We start from the raw sequence: 19,668 nt of genomic DNA on the forward strand, positions 1-19,668 counted from the left end.
ACTGCTTCAGCATCGTCATGATCACCAAGCTGGTGGAGGTGGGCAGGGTACGTACCTCCGACCAAACCTCCCATCCGTGAAGATAGATGGAGGCAACATGTATTTATGGAGCTGCCCTTTATCATTTGTTACAAACAGTAGATGTAACAGAGCAGCAGTTGTAGCTCTCCTTCATGGTGGATGGTAGGGTCTTGCCGGTCCCCAGTGGAGAGCCATGAGTAATCACCAGTTACTTTGATGACCGTGCTAGAAGGTCAGAGCTCTGACACACGTCCCCCTCATACGCTGTCCTGGATGTTATGATGGCAGCAGCCGTCCTTGCGTCCGCTGATAACAGCCTATTATTTCATGCAATCTATTGAATGTTTGACCCTGTGCCACAGTATTTCAATCTATTGAATGTTTGACCCTGTGCCACAGTATTTCAATCTATTGAATGTGTGACCCTGTGCCACAGTATTTCAATCTATTGAATGTGTGACCCTGTGCCACAGTATTTCAATCTATTGAATGTGTGACCCTGTGCCACAGTATTTCAATCTATTGAATGTGTGACCCTGTGCCACAGTATTTCAATCTATTGAATGTGTGACCCTGTGCCACAGTATTTCAATCTATTGAATGTGTGACCCTGTGCCACAGTATTTCAATCTATTGAATGTGTGACCCTGTGCCACAGTATTTCAATCTATTGAATGTGTGACCCTGTGCCACAGTATTTCAATCTATTGAATGTTTGACACAGTATTTCACATTTGGCACAGAAATACAGTACATGTGACACGCAGCCCCTCAATGATGTCACTGGTGTAGCAGAACACGCAGATGAATTCCCCCCGTTATTAGAGCCCATCTGATAATCTGAAGGACACACACACACATACTTTAATACAAATACTGTGTTTGTTTGTCCAGATAAAGTGCTGTAAGTACTGGCCTGATGACAGTGAACTGTATGGAGACATCAAGGTAACGCTGCTGAAGACTGAAACTCTAGCAGAATACACCGTCCGCACCTTTGCTATGGAGAGGGTGAGTCTGACGCACGCACGCACGCACGCACGCACGCACGCACGCACGCACGCACGCACGCACGCACGCACACGCGCACACACACACATGATGAAAATGCATAAGAATCTAACTTTACTGTCACATCACAGGTGGAAGGAAGTGGGTGAAAATTGTTTCTCGTGCAAACATATTGTGGACATATTCATTCTCTGACAGGTTCCCACTCACACATGTTGTATTGTTAGATAAAACCTGGACCATGCCGCCCACCACATCACACTTCACAATGTCAACTACCGTATGTAGCATCTGACACCTATAAAACACATCATACAAATTACACCATATGTGCCCTCTATGCCACTTTACACCTCCAAAACACAGCATGCAAACAGCTTGCATTCTGTCATAGTCTCTGATGGTCTCTGTATGCCCCCCATGGCGACATACAGTAACAGGATTTTCTGTTTGTGGTGTTTTTCCAGCGAACACCATTGTTAAGAGCCATTCACACCAAGCACAATAACTAAAACGATAACTATGTCAGCCTCCACATTGGTGAACGATAATATTATGTAAAAAATGGCACCAAACGCGATGCGAAGTCCTGCTGTGTCAGAGCCCAGGCACACAGCGAGATCTCTGCCTCCGTGGTGCTGAAAGACACATGCAATAGGCTACAGGAATCATTTGGGGCCCTATCTTATGCGCCAGCTTGTGCCTAATTTTCTTTGGCACTTTTTACTGTTTTGAAAAATATTTAAAAAAATCAAAAGCGTCTGTTATTCATAATCATCTTCTCATCTCCGTTAGCAATAACAAAACTATCACTGATTCTGAGGGTGAGTGAGAACGATTGCATCCCAGCTGTCCTTCTGATGGATTTTGATTGGCTGCCTGTCAGTGTTGATCACTCTGAAAGTGATCCAAACGATATCCCTCACCACTATCGTTATAGTCGTCATAGTCGTGGTGTGGACTGTGGACTCACCTTCAAACTAGAAAGATTTTGAAAATGACACAATTATTTCTAATTATGGTTGTAGTTATATCGTGCTTGGTGTTAATGTCCCTTTGGGTGTATAATCCGTCCGGCCTTCCTCATGATAGCATCTCAGTGAGACTCTCTAATTGTTTGTGCAGAGAGGCTACCCTGCCAAACACGAGGTGTGCCAGTTCCATTTAACGTCCTGGCCAGAGCACGGCGTTCCCTACCACGCCACGGGACTGCTGGCCTTCCTGCGCCGCGTTAAGAGCTCCATGCCCCCCGACGCCGGACCTGTGGTGGTGCACTGCAGGTACCTGACTACACACATGCACACACACATGCACACACACACACACACCACCCTGCCTCTCTGGGGTGCCGCTGAATGTAAGAGGTGACCACTGACCAGCACTCGATTGAACCGTGTCAACGTTTTGCCTTCTCTCCAGCATGGGGGCGGGGCGGACAGGCTGCTACATCGTTCTGGACGTCATGCTGGACATGGCTGAATGTGAAGGCGTGGTGGACATCTACAACTGTGTCAAAACCCTCTGTTCACGACGCATCAACATGATCCAGACCGAGGTCAGTGTTCACTTCACTACCATAGACTGCATATTATTATACTATATTTACACATAGATTAGATTTTGAGAGATCATGTTTGGAATCAAAGTGTTAGACAGGACTGCCTGGCCTGACACTGCAATCCATAAGGAGTATGTATATATTTAAGTTATGTTTTGGACCACTCAAAAATATATTCTTAACCGCATATATTCTCTAGACTCTCATTTATGACTGTTATTTGTGTATATTGATAGTACAATGTCGGCTCGGACGGTTAGCTCAACCGGAGGTGAGGGGGCCCAGAGTGTTGACAGGAAGGGTGGGGTTATGACCAAAGATGATGATCTCAGTTTTATTTTCATTTAGATGTAGGAAATTTGCATCCATCCAAGTTGTTATATCATCTAGACAGTTAATCAGGGGCTCGAGGGAGTTATTGCTGTTGGGTGTGAGAGGCATTTAGATTTGTACGTAACGTCATCTCATCAGCGTAACAGTGGAAGGATATATCTTGTTTGGAGAGGATGGGTCCCAGGGCCCTGGGGTACCCCATAGAGACTCTGCGAGCGAATATAGGAGTTGTGGACGACGTACAGATCCAAAATATTCCACTTTATCTCTGAATGAGTTGACATGTACGTCTCTGTGAGGTTGAAATGAATACAGTATGGTCAACAAACTAGTAGCCTATGATTATGAATGATTATACAGACTATAGGCTATTATATCTATACACTCAATTGAATATTAATGAATTAATTTATTCATTAATGGAAAGAAACCTCAAAGGAATACTTGTTGAATTACTTGTTGAATTACAAGATTTCCAATGAAAATGGAAATCTTGCACATAAATGTTTCATTTAGGCAACATGATCATTGTTCATCATGTTCATTCATAAAGTCACTGGAGATAGACAGAATGTGCTTTGACATTTACATTTATATTTATTGATAGATTGAGATATGTTAACTCAGTCTGAGGAAGTAGGCATGGCAAGGCAATTTTTATAGCACCTTTCATACACATTCAAAGTACAAAGTACAGCTCATTAATAAAAGCCCAGGCAAGACCTAGTTGATAGACATCATTGTGAGTAAGCAATGTTAAATAAATGTTTTTGGAATTATAAACAGCTATAGTTGGGAATTTCCTAATGGTCTGGAATATTGTTCCAGGTTTGTGATGCATAGTAGTGAAATGCTGCTTCACCATGTTTTGTTCCAACTATGGGGTGAACAATTAGTAGGTGCTACTCATGGTGCTACGCATGGTGCTACGCATGGTGCTACTCATGGTGCTACGCATGGTGCTACTCATGGTGCTACGCATGGTGCTACGCATGGTGCTACTCATGGTGCTACGCATGGTGCTACTCATGGTGCTACGCATGGTGCTACTCATGGTGCTACTCATGGTGCTGCGCATGGTGCTACTCATGGTGCTACTCATGGTGCTACTCATGGTGCTACGCATGGTGCTACTCATGGTGCTACTCATGGTGCTGCGCATGGTGCTACTCATGGTGCTACTCATGGTGCTACTCATGGTGCTACGCATGGTGCTACGCATGGTGCTACGCATGATGCTACTCATGGTGCTACTCATGGTGCTACGCATGGTGCTACGCATGGTGCTACGCATGGTGCTACTCATGGTGCTACTCATGGTGCTACTCATGGTGCTACGCATGGTGCTACGCATGGTGCTACGCATGGTGCTACTCATGGTGCTACGCATGGTGCTACGCATGGTGCTACTCATGGTGCTACTCATGGTGCTACTCATGGTGCTATGCATGGTGTTACGCATGGTGCTACGCATGGTGCTACTCATGGTGCTACTCATGGTGCTACGCATGGTGCTACGCATGGTGCTACTCATGGTGCTTCTCATGGTGCTACTCATGGTGCTACGCATGGTGCTACGCATGGTGCTACTCATGGTGCTACTCATGTCAATATCTCAAGGTTGGCAGGTCTGCCTAGCGAAGCTGGAGCGATGGCTGATTATTCACAGGACTGCTACTGTATGAGGATGTTGGACTGAATCCTCTCTGTTCCATCTGTTCCTTGGCAACAATAGACACTGTGGTACTGCTGTGTCCCTGCATCCAAAATCAACATAATCCTACACCTACAGTATACTCTCTTTGTTGCCAAACATCACAGAAACCAGTGATGTCAGTGTAGATGTGTATCTTATATTAGAACAGCTGTGCAATTTTGTTCATACCAGGAAAATCACATATACAGTAAGAGATTAAAACATTCCTTTCTAAATTACTATAACACCTAGCTTAGTAAAGGTGTTTTCACACTGGTTCGAAATTCACTCTGAATATCGGGGCGAATTTCAGAGTGAGAAGACATAAAAAAATCAACGTCAATTTATGTAAATAACGTCATATTTAGTCTGTATAAAGTTTTTTCGGACCGGGGTAGATTTGATCTGTTTTCCGCAGCTGTCTAGTGGTGTCTATTGGGGTGTTGGTGACAGCCTGCAGCTAGTGATAGCATACAACTTTCAGATCCGCAAAAACAAAGCACCAGTGTGCAACCACCTTAACACATTACTGCTCAGCCCCCTAGGCAAGATCCTGGCACTAGTGCCAGAGAAATCCTCAAAATAAGCAGAGAAGAAGGGTCTCTTCCGCCCGAGCCAGAAGTGATGTAGTCTAGATCTGTGGTGTAGGCATAGTAGGGAACCTAAGTGTAGGCATAGTAGGGAACCTAAGTGTAGGCATAGTAGGGACCGGACGGACCATCGCCCCCAGAGCAGCAGCATGATTAGTGCGCCTCGGATTAATGCTTTAATAGGCTATAAACATGGCATTTTATGCCATTCTGAGCATAAATACCACTAATAACCCTGTGCGCGTGCACGTGTACCGCAGAGTATCATGTAGGCCGTTTCTACAATGAGAGGCCTCATGTAATGCTAGCGCCGGAAGCTAACAGAGGGTAAACTAATATTTTAAATGTTTTTTAATCAAATCTCGTGTTTCTCGTGGATAACTAAGATGGAATTTCCGCAAGATATCTCGAGAAAAGCACAGAATGGGTTAACTGTAAATGTGCACTGGAAATGGCAACAGGTTTGTGGCAAACCTCCTCATGTTCAGAATGCACTATAACCATAGTGAGTGGGTTAGCAGCTTGCTTCATATGACCAAGGTTCAGATCCTCTCTTACTCAAAGGAAATGTAAATTTGAGAGCCAGATCTTGGAGGAGTCGATACAGATTAAAAGCTCACTCTCTGAGCTGGTCTAGTAACACCCACTTTAAGTTAGTGTGGTGCAAGTTGTCATTGATTCAAAGCTGTGGTGTTGGTCGCATGGTTGGAGTTGTGTGTTAATTGAGCTGAGAGGAAAGCTGGTAGACTGTGATGACAAGCTGCTGAAAGGAGTGGTCTCCTAGTGGTTCCGTCGGCATTGCCAAAAAGGTACCCATCAGTGGTGGAAAGTAACTAAATACAATTTTGAGATGTGTGTAGTTTACTTGAATACTTCTAATTTCCAATACTTCTACTCCACTACATCTCGGATCCAAATATTGTACTTTTACTCCACTATTTATTTGAAAAAGTATTATTACAGAAAACATTCATTAACCTATATACATTTAGGCCTCATGATGATTGAGCTTGTACAATTGTGAGCTTGTAGATCTGCTATTTTCAAAAGATTTGTCTACATTTGAAAACTTGAAATGCGACATTCTGCTTAAGTATTTTTACTTCCGATAGGTACCCTTCTCAGCCATGCCCCCAGAATCTCAGCCACGCCCTAGATATATTTTATGTTGATGTCTAGTGTGGCCATTCAGCGCTTTCATAGTGAGCATGGGAACTTCTCACTTGTCTTGTTTTTATTTATTGTCACACACAAGAAACAAACAAGTGTTGTGAATGTGGTACTGTAAGTATTCAGTTTTAAGGCAGTGTCACCCCACAAGTCTATTGTACATGAGATGAGAGAGATGCTGTAGAAAGTAACAGAGTATGATATGAATAAGTACACAACAAAACAACAATCTCCTACCATTGGGCATACAGTCAATCAGTACATGTGCTGCTCAGATAGATAAAGGTTGTTGGCCTTTTTGTGTCCTGAAAGAACAGGAAATACTTCTATGCCTGGATTAAGAGATGAAATGTAACACATCAATAGACAAATAGCGCAAGACAATGTGGTCAACAATCGCTCAATCAAATCATATTTTATACTGAGATTAAACATTTAAAGTACGATGATCTATTCCTTTTCAAAATATTTGCACTAATAGGGCAAATGAGATTTTGCCTTCAGGTCAAAATCTTCCCTCTGCACCACCGGTTTTCCTTCTTGCCAAGCTTTTACATTTTCCAGGTTGTTCATTGACAGTGCAAGAAAGACAATCTCAATATCAGGAGTACCACATCGAATCTCACACCGTTTTATTTATGATTCTGTGCTTCTTGCTTGAATGCTGTGTTGCCAGCCTTCAAGTCACAGTTGAAAGAGGACTTGATTTCTTGGGTGGGTACAGGAGCCAGGTACGACAAATTAACTGAGCTGGTAGAGTTTGAGAGACACATAAAGTGCTGCTGGAGGCCAGTTGCAATTTTCCATACCGACAAAGAATTAAAAATGTCGACATGGCTCCAACCTTCAAGCTCCAAGTTGTGTTGGTATGTTTGTCTCATTTCCTCTAGCCTGTGGAGGCACTTCTCTGTCTCCTCTCTCATCCTGACTGGGTTGTTGGCTATAGTCGGGACAAGCCTCAGGTACTCACTCACTAGCGGGACAGTAGGGAGGTGTGTGCGTCCAGGCTCTTGTAAAAACAGACCTGGAATGGGTCCCGACTCTGGCACCCACTGTCCCTTCACCTCTTTGGCCAGAGTGTCAAACAGCACGGCCAGCGCGAGGGCCACCACCCCCACACCGCCCGCGGTGACCTTGCCCTCCCTGCCGAACGTGGTCCTCAAGCGTCTGGTGAAGTGGGTCAGCTCAGACGGGCTCAGCGAGTTCTGCACGTCTCTGTAGTGGTCACTGAGGTGGAGCGAGGAGTTGGGCAACATCAGCATGTTGTCAATGAGAGGGTTAGGCGCGTAGCCAGGAACGGGACAGATGTCCAGCGCCAGAGAAGACAGCTGCTGTATCTCAAATACAGGGCAAATCATGAAACCAACATTTCCCGTCTTTGAAGAGTAACAATAGAAAACAAGAGTCAAATGATTAGCAAATTGTCTGTTTTGATGTGTCCATCAACAACGCGCTTGTCTGTCGTCTCTGCCTGTCAATTATTCAGATGGTTCAGTGGAGTGTATCTATATGTGTAGTTGGTTAATGATGAAAGAGTACAAACACAAGTTTCAAGGACTGAGCTTGAGTGCCAGGCTATGTGTCTGTACTAACGATTATTACAAATTTTAGTTGAGTAGATGTGTACTGTACTTAAGTACATTTAAGTAAGTAAGCTGTAAGCTGATGACGATTGCTCTGTTACATTTTAAATAGAAATACTGTACTTTTGACTCCATTGCTTTTAATACTTTTAAATTAAAAGTATGAATTACTTTATTTGTCCACTTTACTTTGTCCACCACTGCAAATTATTGTCATTTCTCCCATCTCTGTCAGTAAATGATTCAGATGTATTTATGTATATGTATGTGTGTATTTGGGTAATGACACGCTTAGACATTTATGGTTCATATCGTAAGTATGGTCTTTTATGTCTTGTATGTACTGTACATCAAGCTGGTGTATGATTGCTGTCGGGTAAAACCGTACGTTTTAGGATTTGGATATGGAGATGAGAGGTTTCTGCCTGACAGCAATGGTTATGCATGATTGCATTTTCAAGCACACAACCCCCATTATTTGACTCAAAGTAAAGTAAATATCAGTAATAAATGCTTTATCTTTAACTAGCTTTTCGAATAGTTACGTTTGTGATTGTGTGCTTTTAGGAGCAGTATGTGTTCATCCACGATGCCATCCTGGAGGCGTGTCTGTGTGGAGAGACGGCCATCCCTGTTAATGACTTTGCTCTGACCTATAAAGACATGCTGAAGGTGGATTCACAGAGCAACACCACACAGCTCAGAGAAGAGTTCCAGGTATCTCACACACACACACACACACACACACACACACACACACACACACACGGTGGGACGTTAAAAGCTTATTCTTAACCACTTTCACGGCCGAGCTACACCAGGCTTTTCGCGCACGTTCACACACACCTGCGAGCCCCGCATTTGCGCACTTAAAATAGGACTGGACCTATGTGTGTGCGCATGTGTGCGTATACGCGTAAACTTTTCAAAGATGCTCAAATGTTTAGCTAAATAGATCGCTTTGTGACATGATGTGAGGCTGTAAATTGTATAAAACCATCACACAATGAAATCTGAATTAGATTTCATACAGTAGATGGATGTATAGATGCATTGAGAAAGTTTCGTGACGATCTTCCCATATACATTTTGAGATCTTGTACAGTATGCAGGTATACAATTTGGCCTAATGGTGGCGCAAGAGGAAATGACATAGGGTCACCAAAATATCCAGTTCATGAAGGTGCATAGACAAACGCCATGGCAAACAAAAACATATTTTTAAGTTTGATTCATGCTCTATGATTGAGGTGCTGCCTGCCTTGTCTGGTTGTATATAGCCTGTATGTTTTGTATTTTAATATCATTGATGATCTTTGAACTGCACAATTACAAATGATCATTTTCACATGTGAATTAACTTATTTTATTTTCTAAACTAAATAGCCTCATCATTGCAGTGCGTATAGCCTCTAGACGTAATATAGCAGCTAGCAGCCACTGTGTTCTATTCATTTATTCTAAGCCAATGGGGAGCCGTTGACAATATGAACCAAATTAGATAATCACTTCAATTTTACCAATTTCAATACCCAGAGTCTCATAATATGCTTATTCATAATGTATAAGAAATAAGATTGTGTTTTTATCCATTAAGATCTGCAGTGATATAGGAAGTTTATACACATATGAATCCCTGTAATAATTATTTATATAACAGCTGGGAACTTTGATCCAGTAGTTTCATATCTTTTCATTTCATTTGTCCTTATTATTTATTTCCTTTGTCCTGATTTCACTTTCTTCTCTTATCACATCAAGTTTCTTGCTCCCTCAACACCTACACACACACACACACACACACACACACACACACACACACACACACACACACACACACACACACACACACACACACACAGACTGATCTTATTAATTTATGCAAATGATTTTCATTCACTATTTTTTAAATAAATGTTTTTTTTTGTTTATTGGTTTTCATAATTGTACTTTATTCCTGTGCCGTTGCCTTAGAGCTGATTTCTACAGTATACTTCATCGCATGGCCGCTCAACTGAGAAAATAACATTGTGTTTCTGTTATTTGATATACCGTAATATAAAGCATAAATATAAACATGGTCTCTCTGTTTGCGTGCGTCAGACACTGAACTCGGTGACTCCTCACCTGGACATGGAAGAGTGCAGCGTCTCTCTGATGCCCAGGAACCGCGAGAAGAACCGCAGCATGGACGTTCTGCCACCCAACCGCTCGCTGGCCTTTCTGGTCTCCCCTGAGGGCGAAGAGGGCAACAACTACATCAACGCCGCGCTCGCCGACAGCTTCCACCTAGCTGCCGCCTTCGTGGTGACGCCCCACCCCCTGCCAGGGACCACCACGGACTTCTGGAGGCTGGTGTTCGACTACGGCTGCACCTCGGTGGTCATGTTGAACCAACTCAACCAGTCCAACTCTGCCTGGGTGAGACACACACGGCACTCCAACATTAGTCTCCATGATCTTCTATTGAGACATTTATCGCGTGTCTAGGTTGGACACGACCTTTGACACGACCCTGTTTCTGATTTTACACAAATTTGTACCTGAAGGTCAAAATTCTATTTCTCCCCAGAGGAAGCAGGCAGTTTCTTGTGTTTTTTAGGGGCTTTTCTGTCTTTACTGATAGTACAGTGGCGATTTGACAGGAAACGGGTGGTTTTCAACAAGGTCCATTATTTATTCAGCATTTGAGCCACAGACCACGATTTGATTTAGCCTCTCAGACCCAAAACTTAGAGTATTGTGTTAACTTTGGATAATATTTTGTTCACAATTCCATGCTGTATTGATGTGGTACCATTAGGAGAGATGAAAGGCAAACGTTGATCAAAACAACAATTCTTCTACAATCTACATTCTCTAAGGCCCCTTTTCCACCGGTTGGTTCCCAATGGGAACCGCTTTAGTTCTTTTTGGTTCTTAGTCCATGAGTCAGAGCTCCAAAATTGGAACGTTAATTATGAATTGATTGAGCAACACCATACCTATATTAGATTGTTATCACCATGACACTTCCCCAATTGATTACTTACACGAAGACAGTGATTTATTGTATTACACATTTTACATTTTTAAATGTGCAAATGAGGCATTATGTAGGAAAATATGAAAAGGCTACTACTGTGGAAGGGTTATCATGTATTCATTTACTTGTATTGATCCTATACAATAATTGAACTCTTGAGAGTGTAAAATGAAACCAAATGGACCCATATCCATCATTTAGCTGGGCACCACCTGGAACTCCCTCAAGGACCACTGGTGGTCCCCGGACCACTGGTTGAGAACCACTGGGGTGAAGAGTCAGGGAGTTGACATGCAGCAATGTGTCTGCATCAGAGCCCATATGGTACACTCCTTAACCACTGATCCACTGGTGCTTCAGCAGGCAGGTTCTATTTCTGCAGCACTTTTGCGCAGGAGACCCGGGTTCAAATCTGGGGTAAAACAGGAAAGTTACATGTTACAGTGCATGTTAATGTGAACACATAATTTCTTATAGATTTCATTTTCACAGGTTGTCATGTTCATAATTATGAACACATTCTTATCACTTTGTTATAGTACTTGTTCTGTTCGCATGACTTGTCTTCCTGTCTCTGTTCTGTCATTGTGTCATGTTGGATTTCTTATCACTATTTACTCTCATCATCATCATCATCATCATCATTTCTCTCTCTCTCTCCCCCTCTCTATCATCCATTTCACTGGATTAACGGGAGGACCTTCCTCCCTCGCTCGCTTGCCCCCATCCCTCCAGACGGGACCGCCCGTCTCCTGTATAAATATGTATCTGTCCTCCTGCCCAATGTCACCTGTGAAATCCGTTCCATCACTATGACGAGACATTATCAACTCCTCTGGGGGGGGGGCCCTCCCCTCTTCGACTTTCCTTGCTGTCACCGCTAACGTCATGGCTCCCCTGTGACTTCCTCCCAATAGCTGGCCCGGGGACCTTAGAAGTTGTGTTGGAACTAACTCTCTTTTGCCATCAGCTCCAAGCCACAGCCAAAGTTCCTCTACAGCATTAATTTATAATGAGCTCATGCTAATGATTTAAGCTGTTGAATAATTCAAAAGGAGGGGAGGCATACATAAGTGATTGTTGTTTTGTTCATTTAATTCATGGCTCCATTGGAAAGTAATCACTGTCATTTAGGCTAATTGTCACTGTTGTCAATACCCAGGTGTCTTGTTACTGTACCTCATGACAGGCTGTGACATCATGATTTGTCTAAAGGTTTCATGACATTTATTTTCATTTATTTTTATTTTTTGTTTTTCTTTTAGGTTGTATGACCTCAATTACACCCCAAAAACCTGAACTTCAATTCAGTGGATCTTCTGTGGCCTGTAGTTTTCTTCTGGGTTTTGGAAGCCTTTTGAGCTGCAATGAAAACAGGCAAAACAGCAAAAACAGTTACATCTACTGGCAAATCCAATTGATATGGGATTTGCAGGCTGTGACATCACAAACAGCAGGAAAATCAGAGCACTTGTACTAAAGTTCAAGTCTTTTGGGTGCAATTGAGCTCAGAAAACCGAAAAGAAATTAAGAAATTACAAACTTTTTTATGGCACAATCCCTTTAACTGTTGTCGCCCCCCTACCCCCCCCCCCCCCTCTCTCTCTCTCTCTCTCTCTCAGCCATGTCTTCAGTACTGGCCTGAACCAGGACTCCAGCAGTTTGGACCGATGACGGTGGAGCTTCTGTCCAGAACGGCCAACGATGATGTCATCATCCGTCTGTTCCACGTTCAGAACATCACACGGGTAAGCCCCACCCCTGCTGAACACGTTTTTTTTTCTTTTTTACGTGTGTTCAGTAACTCATGGCAAGATGGAGATGGAAACCACAGAAATCACTGCCTGTGAACTGCATCATGGGAATTGTAGGAACACACAGTGGCTGGAATGGAATACACAGAAAGAGGAAATTATTTTGGTTCTGAGCAGAGCCTTTGACAGAGAGAGTTATGACAGTTCAGTTTTAAATCAACTGTTAGTTTTGTTTAGCAGAAACATTGTTTAACAGAAACAGCTACTTATACTGGTTTCATGTGTTAAACTTAAAATACTGGGAATCAAAACCCCAGCAACAGCATACAGATCGAGGTGTCAATGTGCCAATATGACTCAATTCAGCATGGCAGATCATGAGTTGAGCTGTTTCTCATCGTGTGTGACATGTAATATATAAGACAGTGAGTGGAATTGGTGCATTCAACAAGCTTTACTCCTGCCTGAGGATGTAGGCACTACTAGGCAGCGTTCAGAGATGTAACTGGGAGTCTGGGTTGAATTGTAAATATTATGATGATCAACTAAGTATGTACATAAACAGTGTGATTGCTTCTTTCAGCCTCTGAACAACTTTACTGTTACCTCCCACGTTCCACACTGATTGACTGTAGAGACCTCTCTTCGCTCTAGTTTTAGCATCAAATCACAAATTCTATTTTCACATTAACATGTCACTTCGATAGATTCAGTGTTCTGCAAAATTGCTATTTTAATTAATTGCTTTGCAAATAGCAGGCATCTTGCCCCATTCAATGGCCCAGCAACAGCTATTGAGGGAAATATTTCAGAACACACAGGCATTCTTCTATAAATGGGTAAAGACAATTAGCCCCTACACTAGTATTATAATAGTATTGTTTTCCACATAATGATGTGATGTGATCTATGGATGTGATGTGAACAGGGCACAAAGCAATAAGTATAAAGTCGTCGTGGTCATGATGCCCAGCATTTATGTAAGCTTCACTGACTACATCTGATAAAGCATTTTCAGATGTAATTTCAGTGGGAAAACTGACTCACATAGCTACGCTGTCTCATGTTATCCTCCTGTCACCCTGTCAACCGCCCAATCACACCAAGTTGTGTGCAACTTGGAGCAGCAAGTCCACCGTTTAACCAATGAAATGTCTTCCCTCCCCACCCCTCCACCTGCTCTGTGCCGTTCAGCTTCAAGAAGGTCCGCTGGTGGTGCGTCACTTCCAGTTCCTGCGCTGGTCACCGTACCGCGACATTCCCGACTCCAAGAAGGCCTTCCTCAGCCTGCTGGCCCAGGTGCACAACTGGCAGGAGGAATGTGGAGAGGGACGCACCATCGTCCACTGCCTGTGAGTCACAACAACCCCCCCCCCCCCCACTCACACACACACACACACACACACAGTGATACCAGCACCACAAACACAGTGATGATGATGATCTGACAAGGCGTAAGACACTTTTCCTACCTTACCGAGTTTTATTGTTAACACCATGGAGGCCCGGGGCTTCGGAGTTCAAGGTCATGGTCAAGTGCCCAAGCCGGAGATTGATAAATAGGACGGAGATTAATGAAATCAAAACCGATCGCTTCGCTCCACAGCCTAGGAGCGCTTGTTGCCCAATCCGATCACGTGTCAAACAGTGACACGTCATCGAAAATGTTCCCTGCCTGTTTAGCTGACGAAAACGAAAATCTTAAAACGATCATAACTCCCGATCTAAATCATCCCGTCTAATTCTGAAAAAAGATCCTGTGTTTGACGGCCTTCCGCGGTCCAGTCGCTAGTCGCGATAGATTTATTCTTACCTCCCGTTGTTGTCGATCGACTCTAGAGTGGTGTGGCTATTGTTAGCTGCTACACAGACATGCACAGCAACTTCCGGTGCGCCGGTAAAAGTGGTCCGGGCGCTATAAATGATGGGCACATGGATGAAATGGATTAAATAGTTCCGGGTTACTAAGGTGTTAACGTGCCATAATAATACATACAATTGTACGATGGAGAGCCCACCCTTTAACTTATTAGCTTTACTTTGAGTGGAAAAAGTTACCCTTATTGCTGTAGGGAAATTTTTACACTCTGAGTTAAATGAACACCCCCATGTCTTGCTGTGTATAGGGTCATAGCGTAAGCTGTGGTTGTAGTCGTTACGTAAGAATCTGGAGGTGGAGAACTTTAGATGTGGATGGGTCGGGCAGCATATGGGACATCATCCCACTTCTGTATTGTTGGACATTACTCGCATTGACCTTTTCCTGATCTGAGCCCAGTCAGTCTTTGACATTTCACTGTGTAGGTGAAAGAGCCGTCTGACTCGTGGATGGAATGTGTATTATGTCAGTCAGTCAGACGTGTGTGTGTGTGTGTGTGTGTGTGTGTGTGTGTGTGTGTGTGTGTGTGTGTGTGTGTGTGTGTGTGTGTGTGTGTGTGTGTGTGTGTGTGTGTGTGTGTGTGTGTGTGTGTGTGTGTGTGTGTGTGTGTGTGTGTGTGTGTGTGTGTGTGTGTGTGTGTGTGTGTGTGTGTGTGTGTGTGTGTGTGTTGGGAACAGGAATGGAGGTGGTAGAAGTGGTACTTTCTGTGCCTGCACGATGATCCTGGAAATGATCCGCCATCACAGAGTGGTCGACTCTTTCTTCGCTGCCAAAACGCTGCGCAACTCAAAGCCAAACATGGTGGAGACCATGGTGAGTTAAAAGTTTCTGTTTGAAATTATTATTATTATCCTGCTGAAAATGTCTGCCTTTTTATCACCGGCTGTCAAGTGATGTTTAACATCCACATAACCGGGGTGTCCTTCCTGGGGAACTATCTGTACTTTCTGTAGGAGAGTGGGCTGACTCCCTTTACCGCTTCGTAGCCTGAGTAATTGGTGTATAATGTATATTATTTATTCATAAGGCTACCATCTTATTTATTCAGATGCCTTGTCCATCAAACTAGAAAATATTACTGGTTGGCTTCGCACAATAACACAGTTCTATAATTTTTGCTAAGACTTGGGTGTAAAAATAAATCAACATGGAATTATCTTTTTCATGTATTAACTCTATCTCTACCGCTAGCTGTTAGCATAAACCCCAGTTCCCAGTGCCAGCATACATACATCACTTTAAAAGACAGTTCATAAAATATGAATGTAGTAATTTGTAATTTAAGTGAATTTCTATAAAATCTTAATATTAAGTGCTGTTTGTTTGTTTCAGGAACAGTATCGGTTCTGTTATGACCTGACCCTGGAGTATCTGGACTGCCTGGAGTTCACGTAACTTTCATCCTCACCACTAGAGGGTGCTACAGTGTCTAACACCTTGTCTCGGGTCGGTGGGCCTTGAGCCCTCGGCTCCTCAGTCCAGCTCTGGTTGTCGTCTTTTCAATGTCTGGATCAAACATGACCTCTTCATTAACGACACTGAGAGCAACACGTTCACTGGCTCAAACATGACCTGTTCATTGATCTCACTAAGAAAAAAGCTCACTTGGACAGCCTTATACAAGGCTGCACTGATGACACCCTTCTTTTTCTCTACAACCTGTACGGTTTGGTGCGCCTAAACACCTGCCGAACCCGAGGAACACTTGACTGGGAGTGGAGTGACCATTTACACACATTCAGTGTTGTGTATTGTGTGTTGCTGTCTGGAAGACGTGGGTGGGTGAAGTAGTGACCACCATCAGTACTGAACTGCTGCTGCTGCTGGCCGGAATGCAGCCCCGCACCAGACTGCTCACGTTAACTTGATGGGTACAAGTCATATTGACATTCAGTACGCCTCATTGCAGACTGTGGAAGATGGGTTGTTGTCATGTGATCTCTGTGTCCCGTCCAGACCTGGCAGAGCAGTTGGAAGAGCAGAAGAGACAGCAGACAACCGGTGTGAGGGCTGCTCTTCGGCCCACAGCCTGTTAAAGACAAAACTCCAGCCAAGCAGCAGACCAAGCGGCTGCATCGCAAGAGGACCTCCTCCACCACTACACTCCTCACTGCCTCCACTATCGGGCAGGAGGAGGCACATGGCCAGGTGCACGAGGAAGCGCAGACTGAGGGACCACATTTGGACCCTCAGGGAAAGGACAACGTCAATGTGAGAGAGAGTGTGAGAGCAGTGATGGACTCACTCATGTTCCATTGGACAGGACTTGTGGCACCGCAAAACCATGAAATAAAACAATCCACAATGATCTGCCTTAGCCTCAGACCTCAAGTGATGTAATTTTTGCAGTGTTGTGTTTTTCATTCCTCTTTCCGTGCATACTGTAAATGTTTATTAGGGGGCCAAACACTGCGGTGTGTAGGCAAGTTTTATTAAGCATTTGTCCCAGTTCTGGCATAACCACCCATTTGGGTTCAGAATGGTATAGTTACTATTGTATAATCTTGCTCCAATTGGCCAATGTTTGCTATAGCAATCGATTGAAGACGCAAACTTTGAAGAGGCATATCTCATTCCCTGTGTGATCGACAGTCATGACATTACATACACATACATTATGTATTTCCTCATAAGGAACAATTTTGCCTCAAGGACAAATCAAAACATTTAAAAACCTAATCCTCAAGGGATTTTTGAGCTATTTACACAAAACTTTGTATGCACAATCTATCGAACATGATCTAAAATGCTGATCTTTCTGAAAGAAGGGCACCTAGTATTGACCACTGGAGGAATATGAAGCCAAGTGAAGTGTTACACCCATTGCTTGGCCCCCGGTATTGCTGCTTACGTTGCAAAAATATTATTTATTTTGTAATTAGTATGTGAAAATAAAACTCCTGCCGATAATGTGAGAATTCACTGTTTAAACTAAAGTCTCACTGATGCAGGGCTTGACTGGTGCCACAGACACACCACTTTGCATCAGCTTACTGAACCAGCCAGAGCAGTGCCAGCTGGCCAGTCGATATGACCTCCGTCTGGAAGCTGCAGTCAGTTCTCCAGTGTTGATGAGACTCTCTAGAGGACGCAGAGCTGCACTCACTTGAGGTCAGGAGGATGAATTGCACTGTATATTGTCTGGTAGTGTTGAACCCCACGTACAAAAAAAAGCTTTTTGCACTCTGTGATGTCCATAATGGGTCGTAGGTACTCACAGATAATGTTGAAGGCGTATACAATTGTCTTTGCCTCCAGCTGGTGTATAAACCAGTCCTCCTATGTGCTACTTTCGCTCTGTTCACGTGGAAAGAAGTCTAAGGGCTCTAACGTATGCCATGACTTACCCGCAAAAACGAACTATTATCCGTGAATTACGCATTTTGTAGCTTCCATTATGCGTAAATGGTATCTTGTGGCCACTATACCCATTATACATTATGCCGACACCTTTATTTGTGGGTGGAGGTGTGTCTGTAGGCGTGTTGATGCGCTTTCTCTATATTTGCTATCTTATGAACACAGGTTTAGGACAATGGAAAGTGCCTCTTCAAACCACCCGCAAAGCGAATCCTTTGATCAAAGAATGGCTCCTGCGTTGGTGCTGCCTCGGCGCACAATTGCAGAACATTCGCAGCTCAGAGGTCTCGTTCTGTTTAATTAATCAGAGTTCCTGCACTTTCCTTTTCGCTTGATACTGTTTCGTAGCTTAGGGTGCGCTTGGAAATAGCACACCGAGCGCACTATGCAATGCAAACTAATAGGCGAGTGCGCTCCGGTGCGGTATTTCCGAACGTGCCCTAAATTAAGTGACGCGTGTTCTTGGTGCATCCTGTGCACGGTGGAAAAAAAGCAGCACAAGTAGGTGAGGCTGTGTTGGTTGCAGAGTGGATGACAGACAGAGGAGCTACTGGACACAAAACAACCCTCTGTAAAAATGTATTCCAAGCCTAACAGCGCGTGGCTCTTCCATGGGCCATAAGGCAAGATATCACTAGGCATAATGCATAATGGATAATGGATCTCTTAAAGGCAATGGCATGTGGCACGATGATTGATTTAATTATTGTAATGCCCAAACCACACCTATCCATAATGTAACGGGTAGCGGAGGTGTTTTTAGGATTTAGGCTGTGGCACAAGATAGCCAGTTTTACAGGGGCACGCCTCAATGCTAGATCCCCAAATTACGGATAAAGTGCCCCTGACGCAAGATAGGGCCCTAAATCTCATTAAGACCAAAATACAAAGTTATTGATTGAATTGGTAGTCGCTAATTGTCCTTGGTTGTACTTTTAGTTTCAGAGTTGTTTGCTCATTTGATGGTCTCTGGCCTCAATTTTGCAAACATTCCCTTGACAAACTGAGCATTGTCAAGGGAATGCTCTCCCTTTCCATTTTCCATTTTCCTTATATATATAAAACCTCGTAAAATAACATCTACGGTGTTTTGTTGCTGGACGATGTGTTAAAATCAAAAGTGGTATATTATTATTTTGATGTCACACAAGCACACTTTTATTTTGCAGTTGCAAGCGAATGTATATTTATTTTTCCCTAGCCATAAAAAGAAGCTCTATTTTACTGGTTTAGCTTATGATTAGCATCAACAATGAACGGTTGTGAACTTGTGCATTGTTCGAGCAGTTGATCAGATATGGGTATTTCCATAAAGACTTTGTTAAGTGTTTGATCGTCTTAAATTAAAGATAATTGATTTGGAAGTGTTCATGTCAGTATTTCATCAACAGAATGCACTGGACACTCGTCTTGCTACAGGCTGGAATGGAAGATAAGGGGTGCAGCTGCGAGGAAAGGAACACTTTATCTCTACCGTTTTGCGTGCGTGCGTGCGTGCGTGCGGGCGTGTGAGATGGGTAGATACATAGATAGACCTATTTTGATCCAGCAGGGAAATTCAGTTGCCAAAGGCAGTAACATATTTAGAAACACTAGGGCAAATCTTCCCCAAAAATAGATACAGCTAAGTCTGGTAATAAGTTGCTGATTGCGTCCGAAGGTCGCAGTTAACTATGGAATCGAGCATT

The 19,668-nt window shown here is 43.4% G+C and overlaps 1 protein-coding gene across 3 annotated transcripts in view; it reads left to right on the forward strand.

The window, feature by feature from the left end:
- LOC306938973 (receptor-type tyrosine-protein phosphatase U-like) overlaps nucleotides 1–19,202 on the forward strand; it is a 170,806-nt gene extending 151,604 nt beyond the window's left edge. For all 3 annotated transcript variants that reach the window (XM_079523387.1, XM_079523388.1, XM_079523389.1), the window contains 10 exons: nucleotides 1–47; nucleotides 916–1,032; nucleotides 2,158–2,312; nucleotides 2,452–2,587; nucleotides 8,530–8,679; nucleotides 10,066–10,383; nucleotides 12,610–12,735; nucleotides 13,936–14,093; nucleotides 15,298–15,433; nucleotides 15,953–19,202. The exon at nucleotides 1–47 is cut by the window's left edge and continues 51 nt beyond it. In XM_079523387.1, coding sequence (XP_079379513.1) covers nucleotides 1–47; nucleotides 916–1,032; nucleotides 2,158–2,312; nucleotides 2,452–2,587; nucleotides 8,530–8,679; nucleotides 10,066–10,383; nucleotides 12,610–12,735; nucleotides 13,936–14,093; nucleotides 15,298–15,433; nucleotides 15,953–16,015 — 1,406 coding nt within the window. In that variant the 3' untranslated portion in view covers nucleotides 16,016–19,202. The remainder of the gene's footprint in view (nucleotides 48–915; nucleotides 1,033–2,157; nucleotides 2,313–2,451; nucleotides 2,588–8,529; nucleotides 8,680–10,065; nucleotides 10,384–12,609; nucleotides 12,736–13,935; nucleotides 14,094–15,297; nucleotides 15,434–15,952) is intronic.
- The last annotated feature ends 466 nt before the right edge of the window (nucleotides 19,203–19,668 follow it).

Source organism: Electrona antarctica (assembly GCF_951216825.1).
Source record: "Electrona antarctica genome assembly, chromosome: 15".
NCBI lineage: Eukaryota > Metazoa > Chordata > Actinopteri > Myctophiformes > Myctophidae > Electrona > Electrona antarctica.